Below are 18,175 nucleotides of genomic sequence, written 5' to 3' on the forward strand. Positions count from 1 at the left end.
TCCCATCACCTCCCTTTTGCCCCTTCGCTTCTTCTCCTCCCCTTCCAATCCACTCCTTCCTCCTCGCTCCCCTCCCCCATGGTCAGTTTTACCTATCCTAACCATGATTGCATGGAAGTAAATCCCATTGAACTCAGTTAAACATGGAAATGAGCAGACCTGCCTTTCCTCTCCTTCCCCCTCCTCTTCCTTCCTCCTCCCCCCACATGGTCAATTTTGCCTATCCTAAGCATGATTGCATGGGAGTAAATCCCACTGAACATAACAAGCATGCAAATGATAAAATCTGCCCTCCTCCTACCCTAACCCCTACCCTTCCTCCTCCCTCCCCATCCCGTGGTCAGTTTCACCTATGGTAAGCATGATTGCAGGGGAGTAAATGCCACTGGACTCAATAAGCATGAAAATGATCAATCCATTCTCAGCAAACTTGCACAGGATCCCATTTCTTACCTCCCACATTAAAAAGCAGAGAAATTCACTAATAAGCAAAAAAACCTTTGCAATTTAAGAACGTACCTATAGCCAACAGATACTTTTATCAAAACTTTAAAAAGCAGGGAAACTGGGCAGCTATAGTGAATGCACCAGGGGAGCAGGAGACCTGACCTCCTCTCTGAGGTATTGTGGTACCCTACAAATTTGTCAAAATGCCAACACAAATTGGGTTGGTTTTTCACAGTCCAATCCACTTCCTGTGTAGCTTGGAAGAATTTGGTAGCGTGCCTCTGATCCTATGGTGAGTGGTGGCAACACCTGTCATCTTCAAAGATGGAGAACATCAAGAAACATAAAAAATGTAATTCTCCATCTTTGGAGATGGCAGGTGTTGCCACCATTCACCACAGGCTCAGGGGCACGTTGCCACATTCTTCTAAGCTACACAGGAAGTGGATTGGACTGAAAAACCAATCCAAATTGTGTTTGCATTTTTACAAATTGGTAGGACAGTACAATTTCTAGGAGAGGAGATCAGGTCTCCTGCTCCCCTAGTGCATTCACTATAGCTACCCAATTTCCCTGCTTTTCAAAGTTTGATAGAAATATCTGTTGGCTATAGGTACGTTCTTAAACTGCAAGATTTTTTTTGCCTATTAGTGAATGATATATTATTTTGAAACACTAAAACTCAGAATCAATTATTGTAAGGTAACATTGGTTTTATGTTGGGAAATGTTTGTAAGAAACATTAAAAACTGAAACATGTTGCTTGTGTAAGTATTCAACCAACACACATTAATATTTGGTGGAGTCACCTTTCAATGCAATAACAGCTTTAAGTCTGTTGGGGTAGGTATGCACCAGATTTGCAGAGGAATTTTGGCCAACTCTTCTTGGCAGATTCTGTTCAGGTCGTTCAGGTTGGTTGGTTGGACGTCGCTTGTGGGCCGCAATTTTCAAAGAGCGTCACATATTCTCAATGGGATTAAGATCAGGGCTTTGACTGGGCCACTGTAGGCCATTCACCTTTTTGTTCTTGAGCCACTTCAATGCTGCTTTGGCCTTGTGCTTGGGATCACTGTCCTGCTGAAAAGTGAATTTCTTCCGAGCTTCAGTTTGAGTGGACTGAAGCAGGTTCTCTTGCAGTATTTCCATGTATCTATCCATTCTTCCTTTAATTTGAACACAATGCCCAGTCTCTGCTGATGAGAAGCATCCCCACAACATGCTGCTGCTACCACCATACTTCACTGTAGGGATGGTGTGTCTTGAGGCATGGGCAGTGTTAGGTTTATGCCACGTATAGCACTTTGAATTTTGGCCAAAAAGTTATATCTTGGTCTCATCTGACCACAAAACCTTTTCCCACATCGCAGCGGGGGCACTCTTGTGCTTTCTGGCAAACTCCAGAAGTGCTTTCAGATGATACTTTTTGAATAACATCTCCTTTCTTGCCACCCTCCCATACAGACTAGTGTTATGCAGAGTTCTTGATATGGTTGACTACTGCACCATTACTCCACTCCCAGCCACTGAACTCTGTAGCTCCTTCCAAGTAATTGTTGGCCTCTCTGTGACTTCTCTCAGAAGTCTCCTTTTAGTTCAAGCACTGAGTTTTGGGGGATGGCCTTTTCTTGGCAGTGCCTGGGTGGTGTGATGCAGCTTCCACTTCCTGATGATTGATCCAACTGTGCTCACTGGGCTATCCAAACACTTGGATATTATTTTGTACCCTTTTCCTAATCTATGCATTTGTATTACATTATCTCTCACTTCTGTAGAATGCCGTTTAGTCGTCTTCCTTCAGATCCACAGCCTGACCAATGATCCTTCAACAGTGGGGTTTTTATCCTGACAGTGTGACAGCAACTTTAATGGTTCACAGATGGAGACCAATGGTATGGTAACTGTGTTCTCAATAGGGCAATTTCTTCCATCTGTGTTAACTGGGAGTTTCCAGAAGCTAATAGGCTTCTTGAAAATTTCAGGTAACAGAAAAATGAAAGCTAAACATTTAGAAGTTTGAAACCTCAAAACAGCACCTAATATTACACAGCATGCTGGGAGATGTATCTCTTTGTTTGCTGCTGCTGGAACAGTCATGTCATATCTGCCAAACTGTCTCAGGTTTTTTTTAATTCAAGTGTCTACAATTCCACGGGGAAAACTGTGGTAAGAAAAGATGTATGAGATCTTATTGGGAAATAAGTTAAAAATGTCTATTGTGTTACCAAATGTGACTGACAAATATAATGATAATATAATGTCATTAGAACTTGGTAAAATTAAGTGTAACCTGCAAGTCCTTCTGTTCACAAACATTACAAATCATAATGTTAGTGCAGCACATTGGCAAACCACCTGAACTGCGCCATCAAAAGAGCTACTCTCTTTGCCTGACAGATAGCAAATTGGTAAATTGCTTGGGCAATGGGACAACTGCTGGTGAAGTTTTTTAAAATGTGTCAGTTTCACACCAACTTGCTTAGCTATACCTACATTTGTCCATTTTGAAAGAGCCATCTATCTAAAGACCAAACTTAATAAGGCTGGTTTATTTTTTATTTTCTTAAAATTTCCATAAACAAACAAGGCAATTGACAAAATAATACAGAGTACAAATATTGCCATCAGTGTTGCAGAGCATATATACCACATCCAGGAAGCCTCCAACTTCACACTGCATGTGTCACCTGATTCACATTTCTTATACAAATCAATCAAGCCAACATATGCCTCTAAAATGACAGAGGGGGAGGGGGCTGGGTTCCCAAGGACTGGAGTTGATGTATTAAATAAATGCCCACCAGTCATTTGAAAAGGTATTCCATTTTATCTCACGATTAGTGAGTTTACATTGCCACATAAACTGATCAACAAGTGCCAGCTACCATATTCTATCATACCACCTCCCCAATGCAAACCCTTGATAAGGAAAAGGAAAACAACAAGTGAAAAAGGCACACCATTAGTGAAATAAACATGTTGGGCTGCATCCAGATTGTCATATTTATATCTTATTGATGAATGTTTCATATTGATTTCATTGCGACTTAAGTGCAACTAACTTAGATTGGATCAAACAGATAGTGTGTAATGGTCAAATCAGCAAATCTGAAGCAATACCTGAACTAAAAAGCCTCACATGGAGGTAAAAGGCCATGAAATCATCCTCCAAAATCATGCATAACAGCAGCAAGCCACCATCCTCTATATTTTGGGTTGTCACAACTAACACTTTATATTAAAGACACTATATCTATTGCACCTTGTTTATCATACCTTATCAAAGTAGTACTGATTGGAATCATCCCTTAAAAGTCCTTTTGTAACATTTTCTTTTGTTTCTGAAGACTGTTGATCTGTTCCATCCAAAGGACAAGATCCTGAAAGGTTGCCAACTCCATTAAGGGTCTGAGACAAAGAATTCTGTCTTGAGTTATTTTCCAATATGTTCCTTCATTAAAAGAAAACAAGCCAAATATTACCAAACTCACTATACAGTATAAGCCAAAACTTTATTGCAAAATTGTTTCATTTTTTCCCTCTGAATAGCGAGGATTTCTTTTAACAAGCCAGCTGTGGGATTCTTTCAGGATTTCAAATTGCTCATTAACTTTAGCTCATTAGATATTTCATGATGCAGGTAAATATGTTCTAATCCAATAATGTAAGAAATAAGGGTTTTTTTGAACAATTTAGGTCTATGGGACTTGTTATTTGGGACTTTGTGTTCTTGTAACTAAACTAAGATACTGTAAAACACAGATTTTGTATATATGACAGCACCTATATGTATGACATGAATGGAAAGAATACAGTAAATGTTCACATTTCACTTGCAATATCAACTTAAAACACAGAATGTTTTTCTGGTACAGGAAAAACACAATACTAATAAAAGATTTTATATAAATACCCACTCACACACACTCAAATGTAATGGTTAGCCAGTCTTAAACTATGGCTTACTGGAAATGAGCTCATATTGCACTCATCCCCTTGGCCCTTGGCTGTCCTGGAAGGAAACAAATCACAGTGCTGGCTTAATGCTATGTGTGAAACAGGGTTCATGATTTGCATCTTTCAAACAAATCACAACAGCAAGCCTAGAATAAGCCATGATTTATTTGGAGAAAAACCAATGATGAACACCGGTTTGCAAGTAATTCTAACTTAATACTCTGCCCAATAAGGAGGGGAGCAGGTGTGATTTGAGCAGCATGCACCAGGATGCTTCTTGGTAAGTCATAGTTTGTATAAATCTTACTTACATGTAAATCGGGCCAGAGAGAGAGAATTAATAATATTTTAATTGTAACTAAACACAAGCCTGAGGATGAGGCTATTGAGTGGTTTCCAAAAGTCAAAAATAAACAATAAATATTACTAATTCTGTTTTGTGAGTTTAAAATGATCAGAATATCTTAAACATTTAGCCATAAGAAGAGTTTGTGACAATATTTGAAAACTCACTTTGGTGATTCCTGTTCTGATGATCTGCTGACAAAACACACAACACACTTAAGAACATAATCAGCAGACAATATCAACTCTTTTAAAGCATCTAATATCTTTTATAAGACTTCAATATGTCTTCTAGCAGCATAGAAATACAGTATTCAAAAAATGAGCATCATATTATAGGAGTTTAATTTTGTGAAAATTAATCAGGCATTCAGATGAAACAGGCATGAGAACAAACTGCACTGGTAATCTACAAAACCATTAAGTAACACTCATCCATTTAGAACCACGTTGCTTCAAAAACTGGGAGAATTCTGTTTCAAATAAAGAGTTGAAACTGTTGCAGAAACCAAATATATACATTTTAAAAAGGATACAAGTAAAATAACGAGTTGATCAAAATTCACGCCTATGAAAGAACAAAAATGTTTTCTTCACTCACACTAACATCTGGACATATTAGTTTAACAAACGCTAAGGGTGTTGACTGTGTTTGAAAGCGGGATTGGACCAAGATGAAGAAGGTGTGAAAATTGGAGGCAGAAATATCAATAATTTAAGATATGCAGACAATACCATATTCTTAGCAGAAACCAGTAATGATTTGAAACAAATGCTGATGAAAGTTAAAGAGGAAAGCACAAAAGCAGGACTACAGCTTAACATCAAAAAGACTAAACTAATGACAACAGAAGGTTTATGTAACTTTAAAGTTGACAATGAGGAGATTGAATTTGCCAAGGATTATCAATACCTTGGCACAGTCATTAACCAAAATGGAGACAATAGTCAAGAAATCAGAAGAAGGCTAGGACTGGGGAGGGCAGCTATGAGAGAACTAGAAAAGGTCCTCAAATGCAAAGATGTATCACTGAACACTAAAGTCGGGATCATTCAGACCATGGTATTCCCGATCTCTATGTATGGATGTGAAAGTTGGACAGTGAAAAGAGCAGATAAGAGAAGAATCAACTCATTTGAAATGTGGTATTGGAGGAGAGCTTTGTGCATACCATGGACTGCGAAAAAGACAAATAATTGGGTGTTAGAACAAATTAAACCAGAACTACCATTAGAAGCTAAAATGATGAAACTGAGGTTATCATACTTTGGACACATCATGAGAAGACATGATTCACTAGAAAAGACAATAATGCTGGGAAAAACAGGAGGGAGTAGAAAAAGAGGAAGGCCCAACAAGAGATGGCTTGATTCCATAAAGGAAGCCACAGACCTGAACTTACAAGATCTGAACAGGGTGGTTCATGACAGATGCTCTTGGAGGTCGCTGATTCATAGGGTCGCCATAAGTCGTAATCGACTTGAAGGCACATAACAAAAACAAAGGGGCGTTGACGTGCACAACAAATTGAAAAAGCAATAGGAATGATACATGCCTTCTGTTTTCCCTGGATGTGTATACTAGGGACTCTGCCCTTGCATGCTTTTCATGCCAACCCCTCCTCCCCACCTTGAGCCCAGCGCAGCTAGCTCAGTCTTATCCAGCTGTCCGCCTCCCTTTTCCTATCTTCTCTCCCTCCACCCACCTTGAGTCAAGCATGGCTGGCTTGTTCTCATCTGGCCACCCATCTTCCTTCCCCTTCCTTGCTTCCCCCCTACCTTGAGCCCAGAATGACTGGGTCATTGTATACTTTTCAGGGCCACCTATTTGTGGCCAAGCAAACTGCAGTATGATGGGTTCAACCCTTACAAAATTACTATACAGTTAGATAACAGGGGTGTGCACTGGTGCAAGCATTGCCTTGTATCAATGCATTTTCAAAAATTTCCATCTATTTCTCAGAAACTCTGTGTTTTGGATTTCAAAATGCTTTGTATAAAATGAAGCTCTGTGTTTCCCATTCACTATAAAATCTAAAAACACCATTAACTTTCTCCCCTTTTGGAGAAAGTAGATTTACACTGGGCTTTCTTTCTGGTGGCTGTTTGTGTCCTCCAGTAGGCCTTACAAGCCTCCTGACAGGCCTTACATTGTGAGGCTGTCTAGAGCGCTGCACATACAGTTCTGAAGAGCTCTGCATTTGTTTTTGTTAAAGCAGAGCAACGAATTTTAAAAAGAAAACTTAAATGAAGCTTTTAATATTGAAAAAATCCTCTGCTGTTGTGCTAAATGCATATATCCTCCTGTAAAATATTTGTGTAAGCGATGCTACGAAGCAGGGTGGCAATGGTGTCACCACCGCCACTTGCTCAAGGCATCCGGCATTGTCATGCGAGTTACCCAATGGTGGCGCAAAAGTCATCCAGTGGTGCTGGTGTGTGAGGTGCCCGGTGGTAGCACAGCTGCACAATTTGCTTGGTGGAGGCAGTGGCAGCGGAGCCTCGCAGCCAGCGAGTGAGCAAGTGGGACAGCAGCAGAGGCACCCAGCAGTGACTAGGCCTGGCCCTTGGTGAGTCCAAGGGGAGGGAGAGAGTGTGCTGGCGACCCATGTGCAGGGGGAGGGAGCGCTGGCAACCCAGGGGGGGCCACTGGCACCAACAGGTGGGGTTGGCAAGTGAAGTAAGCAGGGGCACCAGAGGTCTTCAGTGCTCCACAGGCAACATTTTTCACAGCCTCACTTTTTAGCAAAGCCTATAACCTAGACAAGAGAGCTAGCACAGAAAGAGAGTGACATGAAGCGTTACAAAGGGCCCAATCCAACTCAGGGGGGTTATTGACATTTATGCTTCAATTTGGGAGGGGGGGAAAGACCCTTGAAACACCCCAGTTTGCTTTGTGATTCAGCCCTCCCACAAAGCCAATACACACCCCTAGTATATAAGCAGAAAACTAAACTGGATCATGCTAACTACAGACAAATACTGAAAAACAAAAGAAAAGAAAAAAACTCCTTTAAAGTTTAGTGTTTATTCCTGTCCTAAAGTGACATGCAAGTGTTCATTCTAAGGTTCTAATAAATTCTGTGTGAGTTTCATGCATACTGGGCAAGAAATCTTAAACAGATTACTGCAGGAAGCACCATAACATAATGTGGATAGAAGTCCCACTGAAATCAATAGAAGTTCCTTCTTAATATGTTTGAGAGGGACAAGAGTGGGTTTTTTAATAAATAAATATCTGTAATTCAAGAGAAGACACAGAGAAAGGTTCCAATATCAGTGTGGTCTAATACAGAAAGGGAGGAAAATATATATGATACAATAAACAGTTTCTCACTCCACCATGCTTTTAATCCTATTTTCCTCAGGTAGCCTGCCGTCATGTGGGATATAGTGCCATCTAGCGTCCGAAGGCAAGAATGGATCGAAGTCAAGACCTGGGGCATCAAGCCCCGCCCACCCCAGTTCATTCTTGCCTTTGTCCGAGGCGTTTGGATCTTACTTCTATAGCGTATAGCTAAGTTTGTGATTGAGTGTGTGGGACTGATTGGTTTTCCTTTTCCTTTCGTTCCCTTCCCTCGTTTTTCATTTTATTTACCTGGGACGTTTGTGGGGGGGATTCCCTTACCTTCCTTAATTTTTTCTTCTTCCCCCTCCACAGCCCCTTGTTGGGGGCTCCGGCGGCTGCCGTTTCCCCATTTGGGCTCAAACATCTCTTACGAGGCAAGCCTTGGCTGGGAGCCGCAACTGCGGCTCCCCTCCCCAGCCTTATCGTCTCCATGCCACCGCCTTCCATTTCACCTAGGCGGCGGCAGCTTTTTCTGTTAGCTGCCTTGCTGAGAGCCGCGGTTGCGGCTCCCTTTTGTAATTTTGTACTGCCAGCTTCATTTTATCCCAGGCGGCGGTGGCTTATCTTTCACAGTTATCGTCTCCTTGCCACCGCCTTCTATTTCACCTAGACAGCGGTGGCTTTTTCTCTTAGCTGCCTCACTGAGAGCCACAGCTGCGTCTCCCTTTTGTAATTTTTTACTGCCAGCTTCGTTTAACCCAAGGTGGCGGCGGCGGCTTGTCTTTAGCTGCTGGAGGCTGTTGCGGCTGTTTGGAGCTCGCTCCTGCTGCCCCTTTTCGCATGTTTGTTGGCAGCCTCATGGCTCCAACCTCGCCGTTAAAAGTCCTCCCCGCCACCTCGCTTCTGAGGCTGTAAAGGGGACCGCGACTCGCTCCCTACAGCTTGCTACTGCGGCCGTTTGGAGCACGCGGAGGCCGCTTTTTCCTTAGTCGGCAGTGATTGCACTCGCATTACCAGTCTCAAGGCTGCAAGTAATCCTTTCGACCGCCATTGCTTCATCTCCCTCCCGATAGCCATTTTGTTTTTGACTTTTCATGCTCTTTTCAGCAGGCGTCATTTTATTTTGTCATTTCCCCCTGCCTTTTCTGTTCAGGCTATGCTGGCTCCACTGCTGTGTGACATAGTCAGAGTTATTAGATCATTTTTTATTTTTAACATAAAGTGCAACAACAGACCATTTTAGTTCAAATGTAAATGCCTCCACAATAAAGTCAACTCCACAGTGACTTAGCTGCTCATCAGCTGCACATTTGGGACTGTACATTCTCCCCCACCTGCGGGCATGTACAGAAGTCGACTTGGCTGCAGAAGTGCTGCACTGTGCATTTGGGACTGTATATTCTCCCCCACCTGTGGGCGTGTACTGAAGTCCCTCACCACACCTCTGTGCGTGTGTTGGTGATATATATACCGCATCTCTGTGCATGTACAATGGCGGATCAACAACAAGAGGCACATTCATCTGGGACAAAGCAACCCTGCAAGGCCTCGCATCACAAGGCTGCTAAGCAAAAACAACTCAGACTTCACTCCAAGGCTGCGGCTAAAACCAAACACCTATCTAGCCACAGCGCCACCAAGCGAGCACGTTATGTTTCCGTTCCGCCTTCTGATGCTGCTGGCCAAGAAAGTATAACAGCCCTTTCATTTGCCAGCTGGGTCATCTGAGGATGACTTTGAGGGTTTTCCTACCCAGCCTGTGGACTGTCCCTCTCAACCCATTTTATCAACTACGGCTCATACGTCTCACCAGTCTACTGAGCCCCCTGCAGCTGTGTCTCAACAATGGCAACCACCTGCTTCATTACTGGGACTGCAGTTGTCTCCTGAATTCCTTTTGCAGTTGAAGGATATGTTGAGCTTCTTATCACAAGAGCAGTTGAGAGCCCAAACGACTCCATTACTTCAGCACAGTGATCAACGACTTTCCTGTGCTCCAGCTCATTGTGGCTGTAGTGAGGTGTTCCCTCCTTCCTCACCTAACCCATTCGATATCATCAGAGGCAGGATTGGAGATGGGAATCCCAGTTTACAGCGTATTCTCCTCAAGCCGAAGGTGATGAGTGGAGCAATGAGGTAGAACTCGAGGAGGACACATCCTATTGCCTGTCTGATACTGCCGACTATCTTCCCCTCACTCGTAGAGTTTTGGGCATGTTAGGCCTTCAGACCCCACAACCTGAATCTACTGCTCCTCCGGTGAAAGGGGCTACGGTCCTCAAATCTCCAAGATCAATGGAGCACTACCTTCCTGTGCCAGACCCCATCCACAAACTGGCCACAGAAGAATTGGATCGCCCGCTGCAGGCACGCCACTTTTCTATCATGGCTAAAAGACTCTATGCATTGTCCCCAGACTTCATGAATTGCCTGAGTGTCCTGGGAATAGACAAGCCGGTCTCTAGTTTAGTTTTGAAGTCCCTCCTTCCGAAACAAGGGGAGCCACAGCTAAAGGACCCGTTTGAACGCCACATGGGCTATGCCCTGCGGAAAAATCACAAAGCTACCGCCTTTACTATTCAGGCTTCCACTGCAGCTTCCATCTTTTCCAGAGCATCTATGATGTGGCTGGACGAACTCTTGGATGATCCGAATCCGGATCCAGTAAAGCTCAGAAAGGGCCTGATAAAGTTACATAAGACTGCAGCATTTGTGGCTGATGCAACCTTAGATGCCACTCAGCTGGGTGCGCAGGCCCTAGCAGCACAGGTCATCACTCAGTGTATGCTTTGGCTCTGGCACTGGGACGCTGATTCCACAGCCAAGGTCAACTTGTCAAGGGTACCTTTTTCTGGATCATTGCTTTTTGGAGAGGAAGCCCTCAAAGCGGTCTTAGTAGACCCCAAAGAGAGCTGAAGACCAGTCTTGGCCACATCCAAGAGGGAGGATCATAGACCATTCAGACATTTCACTCCGTACCGCTCCAGCCCTATCAAGGAGCACAGCCTGGGGGACGGGGCAGCGATTATCGATCTTCCGATTTCCGTTCCTCCAAAGGAACCTGGAACAAGCAACGCTTCCAGGGCAGAGTCCAGAACCGAGGAAGCCAAGGAGCCCCCACCTCCACATATGCCAGGGGAGCTCGTCAGCGCAGACAATACTGACGCTTTCCCGGTTGAGGGCAGATTGCTATTGTTTGCAAGCCATTGGTTGTGTCTGACAGAGGTCGCTTGGGTCAGAGATCTCTTCTCGCACGGTTACGAACTGGAATTTTGGCTGACCCCTCCAGACAGATTCATCCCCTCCCCCGTGCCCAGAGTTCGAGACAGGCACCGGATCACATGGGAAGCCATAGCTCATCTTCTTGACATAGCTGCAATAGAACCAGTACCATTGGTGGAGGGAGCGCAGGAGGTTTACTCTCTCCTATTTGCAGTTCCCAAGTGAGATCTGTCATGGAGGGCGGTGTTAGACCTCAAAGTTGTCAACTGTTTCGTGAAATATCAACGGTTCAAGATGGAGTCCCTGGCCTCAATTATAGAGGCTCTACACGAAGGGGACTTTCTGGCTTCCATAGACCTGAAAGAGGCTTACCTCCATGTGCCCATCTGCCTGGCCCACAGACGTTTCTTGCGATTTGCCTTCGGCCCCCATCACTTTCAATATCGGGCAATGCCTTTCGGACTCTCGTTGGCCCCAAGAGTCTTCACCAAAGTGCTGCTCACCCTGGTGGCTTCCCTCCATCTCCAGGGCATTCATATCTACCCCTATCTGGACGATCTGTTGATTCGGGTGGGTTCCAGGGATCTGGCCCACTCTCACATCCACTGCATCCTCACGGTTTTGCGCACCCATGGTTGGCTTGTCAACCTCGACAAAAGTCAACTTCAGCCAACTCAGCAACTGCAACATCTGCAACATCTGGGCGCAATTTTAGATACCACACAGGCCATGATCTTTTTATCAAGGCAAATATGACTTCATAGGAATAACAGAGACTTGGTGGGATGACTCCCATGATTGGAATGTAGCCATTCAAGGATATAAACTCTACAGAAAGAATAGAAGCAACAGAAAAGGAGGGGGAGTAGCGTTATACGTCAAAGACAAATACACCTCTATGGAAATCCAAGAGAGCGAAGAAAGTGGTCCGGTAGAGACCATTTGGGTAAAAATAAATGGAGAAACAAATAAAACCAACATGGTAGTAGGTGTCTACTACAGACCCCCTGGCCAAGAAGAGGTGGTATACGAGGCCTTTCTCAAACAAATCTCTGAAATCTCAAGGAGGCAAGAAGTAGTAGTGATGGGGGACTTCAACTACCCGGATATCTGCTGGGAGACAAACTCTGCGAAGCACAAAACCTCCAACAAATTCCTGATGGGTCTTGCTGATAATTTCCTCTTTCAAAAAGTAGAAGGAACAAGGGGATCGGCAATTCTGGACCTGATCTTAACTAACAGGGATGAATTGGTCACGGGAATTAAAGCGGTTGGTACCTTGGGGGAAAGTGACCACGTAATGCTGGAATTCGGGATTCTGGGGAAAGCCAAAGAAGAATATAGTCAAACATGGACCTTGGATTTCAGGAAAGCCGATTTTAGCAAGCTCAGGGAAATGATGGGTAGGATCCCGTCGCTAGATAGACTAAAGAAAAAAGGAGCCAAAGAAGCGTGGGAGTTCACGAAGAACGTATTACAAAAAGCGCAATCGCAAACAATTCCAAAGAGGAAGAAAAACGGAAGACATCAGAAAAAGCCAATGTGGCTACACGGAAGACTGGTGGAGGAGGTAAAAATAAAAAAGAGCATGTATAAAGAATGGAAGGAAGGACGCATCACCAAGGAAGAGTACCGACGACCGGCTCGGGCTTGCAGCAATAGCGTTAGGAAAGCTAAAACCCAGAATGAGCTGGCGAGGGAAGCGAGGAACAACAAAAAGGGGTTTTTCAGATATGTTCGAAGCAAGAGAAAGACCAAGGAAATGGTGGGAGTGCTGCTCAATGAGGATGACAAAATGTTGACAGATAACAAGGAAAAGGCAGAACTGCTCAACGCCTATTTTGCCTCCGTTTTCTCCCAAAAAGGGAACAGTGTGCAACCTTGCATCGGTAGCAATCTCAGTAAGGGGTCGGGATTGCAGTTCAAGATTGATAAGGAGATAGTCAGGAAATACCTAGTTAACCTAAATAAGTTCAAGTGTCCAGGGCCTGATGAACTGCATCCCAGAGTATTGAAGGAACTTGCTGATGTACTCTCGGAACCTCTTGCCATCATCTTGAGAAATCCTGGAGAATGGAAGAGGTGCCGGAGGATTGGAGACGGGCAAACATCGTCCCGCTCTTTAAAAAGGGTAAAAAAGAAGATCCAGGGAATTACAGGCCAGTCAGTCTGACTTCAATACCGGGAAAGATATTAGAACAGATAATAAAAGAGTCCATTGGCAACTATCTCGATGACAATGCTGTGATTAGTAGGAGCCAGCATGGGTTTGTCAAGAAAAAATCCTGTCAAACTAATCTCATCTCTTTTTTTGATCGGGTCACTAGCTTAGTAGATGGTGGAAATGCTATAGATGTCATCTATCTAGATATCAGCAAAGCGTTTGACAAAGTCCCCAACGACCTTTTGATTAGCAAACTGGTCAAATGCGGACTACATGGAAATACTGTCAGGTGGATTCACAACTGGTTGGAAAACCGTACTCAAAGAGTGGTCGTCGGTGGCTCTGCTTCGGACTGGAAGGAGGTTTCGAGTGGAGTGCCACAGGGTTCTGTCCTGCGGCCGATACTCTTCAACATTTTTATCAATGACTTAGATGATGGGGTGGAGGGAAGCCTTATGAAGTTTGTGGATGATACGAAACTGGGAGGGATAGCTAACACAATGGAAGACAGGAATAAAATCCAAAGGGACCTGGATAGACTAGGAAATTGGGCTGAAATTAATAAAATGAAATTCAATAAAGACAAATGCAAGATTCTGCATTTAGGCCACAAAAACAAAATGCACGGGTACAGGATGGGAAATACCCGGCTTAGCAGTAGTGCGTGTGAGAAGGACCTTGGAATTGTAGTGGATCGCAAGTTGAACGTGACCCAGCAGTGTGATGCTGCGGCAAAAAAGGCAAACAGGGTTTTGGGATGCATAAACAGAGCTATAGTTTCCAGGTCGAGGGAAGTAATAGTCCCACTATATTCTGCATTAGTCAGGCCTCATCTGGAATACTGCGTTCAGTTCTGGGCGCCTCATTTTAAGAAAGATATAGACAAGTTAGAGCGGGTTCAGAAGAGGGTGACGAGGATGATAGCCGGTATGGAGAACAAGTCTTATGAGGAAAGGTTGAAGGAACTTGGCATGTTCAGTCTGGTGAAGAGAAGGCTGAGGGGTGACATGATTGCACTCTTTAAGTACCTGAAGGGCTGTCACATAGAGGAGGGTACAGATTTGTTCTCTGCTGCCCCAGAGGGTAGGACTAGGTCTAATGGTTTTAAGTTGCAGGAGTGTAGATTCAGATTGGACATTAGAAGGAACTTCTTGACAGTAAGGGCAGTTCGGCAATGGAACCGACTGCCTAGGGAGGTGGTGGGATCCCCTTCGCTGGATGTCTTCAAGCAGAGGCTGGACAGCTATCTGCGGGAGATGCTCTAGCTTTGGATTTCCTGCTGTGAGCAGGGGGTTAGACTCGATGGCCTACAAGGCCCCTTCCAACTCTATGATTCTATGGACACAATCCTCGCGTCTAGAAAACAGTCAACCTCTCGTATCTACCAGAGCACTTGGTTTGCCTTCTCTAACTGGTGTGACTCTCAGAACATCCAACCATCTCAGGCTAATGTTCAACAGGTGCTGCAATTTCCACAGAGGTCTGAAGATGGGACCTAAACCTAACACCTTGCGTCACCACGCTGCCACCATATCCTCTATTCTCTCCGTCACATCTCCTAGTGTTCTTATGGGCTCACAACCATTCGTCAAACGTTTTCTGGAGGGAGCCGCCCTACTATCACCGGCAATTTGTCACCATTTTCCTTCGTGGAATTTATCGAAGGTCCTGCAAGCCCTGCAGCATCCTCCTTTTGAGCCCCTTCGATCTGTGCCATTACGACGTTTGTCCTTCAAAGTCCTGTTCCTTGTGGCGATCACCTCGGCTAGAAGAGTTTCAGAGTTGGGGGCACTGTCCTCAGCCCACCATCTCTGTATTTTCCATAAGGACTCAGTGGTACTGCGTCTAGATCCCTCCTTCCGTCCCAAGGTCGATTCAGCATTCCACTGTAACCAGGACATTGTTCTTCCCTCGTTCTGTCCAAATCCTGTCCATCCACTGGAGAAGGCCTGGCACTCACTCGATGTCCGAAGGGCCCTCAAGACCTACCTGTCTCGAACCCAGGACATACGGTCAACAGATTCACTGTTTGTATCCTTTCATCCTCGTACTCTGGGGGGAAAGGTGGCCAGTTCTACGTTATCTTGTTGGTTGCATGCTTGCATTGAGTCTATTGCCTATGAGTCGCTTCAGCTGCCAGTGCCTTGTAAGATAACGGCGCACTCACCTAGGTCAGCAGCCACTATGGCTGCTTTCGCAACCAATGCACCTCTTGCAGAGATTTGCAGAACGGCTGTATGGTCTGTATGGTCCAGATTCCTTTATAAGGCATTACAAGATAGACTGTTATGCTTCTGCCGATGCCTCCTTTGGGAGGCGTGTTTTACAACAGGTTCTTTATGACAATTAATCAAGGGGCGGTCCCTCCCTACTGCGGGCTGCTTTGGTGCATCCCACATGACAGCAGGCTACCTGAGGAAAATGGACCATTGGTCTCACCTGAAGGGTGATTTTCTCAGGTAGACTGCCGTCATGGCCCTCCCTGTTGGAGGCTATTTGGGTTTTTGGTACTTTGCAAATTCTCACTCTTCAGAGTTATACTGTTTAAACTATTTAGCCAAGTCAAGACCCTTTTGGAACTGTTAAAATGCATGTAATTTTGGGTTATTATTTGGGACAATGTTTCCTTGCTGGTAGGCCCGTTGGCCTTCTTTGTCTTCTCAGATATATCTCACTTCGGTCTCATCACGAATGAACTGGAGTGGGAGGGGCTTGATGCCCCAGGTCTTGACTTCGATCCATTCTTACCTTCGGACGCTAGATGGCGCTATATCCCACATAACAGCAGTCTACCTGAGAAAATCACCCTTCAGGTGAGACCAATGGTCCTTTTCTCATGCTTACTCCCCACCCCACTCTTCTCAAACTCCTGTCAAGTCTCACTATACCTATAATTTCTAAGTGGTTCCCTCAGTTCAGCCAGGAATCTCTTGCTCATTTAAATTTTTCCTTAAAACAATCAACATCTCTCTACATTCCCATCATTCTGTAAGCCAGCCCCTTCAATACCCTTTTCGACACATCATTTTGTATCTATCCCTTGCAAAATTTTGCCTGCGAACTGCCTAGCTTTCCTTGAAGAATGAATCAGCCATTTTATATTGTATATTATATTGAATTTTGTAACTTGAAGTTTTTCATATCTGTTTTTAGACAGTTTTATTTATGTACTTATTATACTGCTTCAGAAACATTTAGTGTTGCATTAAACTAAGTCCTAGTCAGAGTAAAACCAATGAAATTAATGAACCTAAGTTAGTCCTGTCCATTTACCTGAATGAGTCTGCTCTGAGTACGATTAGCACTGAATATCACCCCATGTTGGGAAGCAGTTTACAAATCCATAAATAAATTAATTCTAATTATCCTCAAAGTGTCCGCATGGTTATGCATTTGAACTCTATGAATCCTCAAATATCTTTATTATATGACTACAATTCTAAACAAACAATTACAAATTTGGTACTCCTGAATACAATCGTTCAAGTTCTTGGGGTCAAGTCTTCTTTACTAATAGCATTATTCTTTCAGTATTGAAAAACTTAACATGAAATGTTGTTTACCAGTTATCAGTGCAGAGTAGCACTGAAATCACAATGTTTGCCAAGGTTATTTACCTTCTCCATGGGCTGCAGTTCTGGGACAACTCTGAATCGCTATCCTTAGAAGCTGGGGAAATTTTATAGGTGTAAAAAACATCTTCTGTTTCAGTTATATAAGAAACCTCATTTGCAAGGTTATCTACAGATGAGTGTCTTGGTTTACGAATCTCATGACGTAATCTAGGACTTCGCCTTAAAGGAAGTAGAATTCAGAAGTTAGTCATGGTGGAACCTTTCTTAAACATTTTTAAAATGCGAGTTTACCATATCATAACGTGCATTCTAAGGCTTTCATTGATGCATTAAAACATATCACTTTCCTAATAATATTTTAGAATTCATGCTCCACTTATTCCAAGCTAAGCTATAACATGCAGAACAGACCGCAGACAAGAAATGAATTAACAGCCAAAGCCTATGCACGTTTGCTCATAAGGAAATGCTACTGTGTTCAGTGGGGCTTACTGTCAGATTAGCATACACAGAATTGCAACCTAACTGCAGCAACATCTAAGCAGAAAACAGTAAGTTTATGAACTTCTGTTCTACTTGAGACACGTAAGGCAGCTAGCGTTGGAAAAGGTTCCTCCTCTAGAGTCAGGAAGGCAATATTTAATTTTAGCATTAAAGGGGGAAGATCTCCATTAGCTCCTCACAAATTGATCCTGAAAAGCTGCTGTATCAATACGCAATGTCCTATAACCAACCACTGTCAACAGACTGCATACAACTAGGAATTGTTTCAGTTAACAAGGGAATGGGTAACTCCCCAACTCAACCACTGAAAGAACCATCATACCGTTGCTGTGACTGGGATCTCAGATCAATTAGCTGGATATCTGGGTCTCAAAACCCAGAAAAAGTGCCATTAGTGAAATCTTGCCCACAGAAGAAAGCTGTGGCATGAAACCATCATTTTAGGAGTTTGGCCAGAAATTCTAGGTATAAAGTCATCCTCATTGAGGTCTGTCTATCTGGCTATGGTTCTATGTAACCACTCCCAGGTCAAGGAATAAGTGAAGTAGAATCAATGAGCTCTGCTATTGGTTTATGAGAAATATGTGTCCTTGCGAGACCACCCAGAGAGCTTCGGCTATGGGGTGGTATATAAATACAATAAATAAATAAATAAATAAACAGATCGATTTC

General features: G+C 43.8%; 1 protein-coding gene across 14 annotated transcripts in view; it reads right to left on the reverse strand.

Annotated features, from left to right (window-relative positions):
* The window catches only part of PTPN3 (protein tyrosine phosphatase non-receptor type 3), a 229,171-nt gene that overhangs the window by 61,400 nt on the left and 149,596 nt on the right, over positions 1–18,175 (reverse strand). For 13 of the 14 annotated variants that reach the window (XR_009758410.1, XR_009758412.1, XR_009758411.1 and 10 more), the window contains 3 exons: positions 17,042–17,218; positions 4,918–4,944; positions 3,724–3,898 (listed from right to left, as the gene is read on the reverse strand). Coding sequence is in view for 11 of the 14 variants with exons in the window: in XM_061589650.1 (XP_061445634.1) it covers positions 3,724–3,898; positions 4,918–4,944; positions 17,042–17,218 (379 nt within the window). In the remaining 3 variants the exon portion in view is untranslated. The remainder of the gene's footprint in view (positions 1–3,723; positions 3,899–4,917; positions 4,945–17,041; positions 17,219–18,175) is intronic. The other variant, XM_061589645.1, reaches the window with a different exon arrangement.

This window comes from Rhineura floridana, chromosome 11 (genome assembly GCF_030035675.1).
Source record: "Rhineura floridana isolate rRhiFlo1 chromosome 11, rRhiFlo1.hap2, whole genome shotgun sequence".
In the NCBI taxonomy this organism is placed as follows: domain Eukaryota; kingdom Metazoa; phylum Chordata; class Lepidosauria; order Squamata; family Rhineuridae; genus Rhineura; species Rhineura floridana.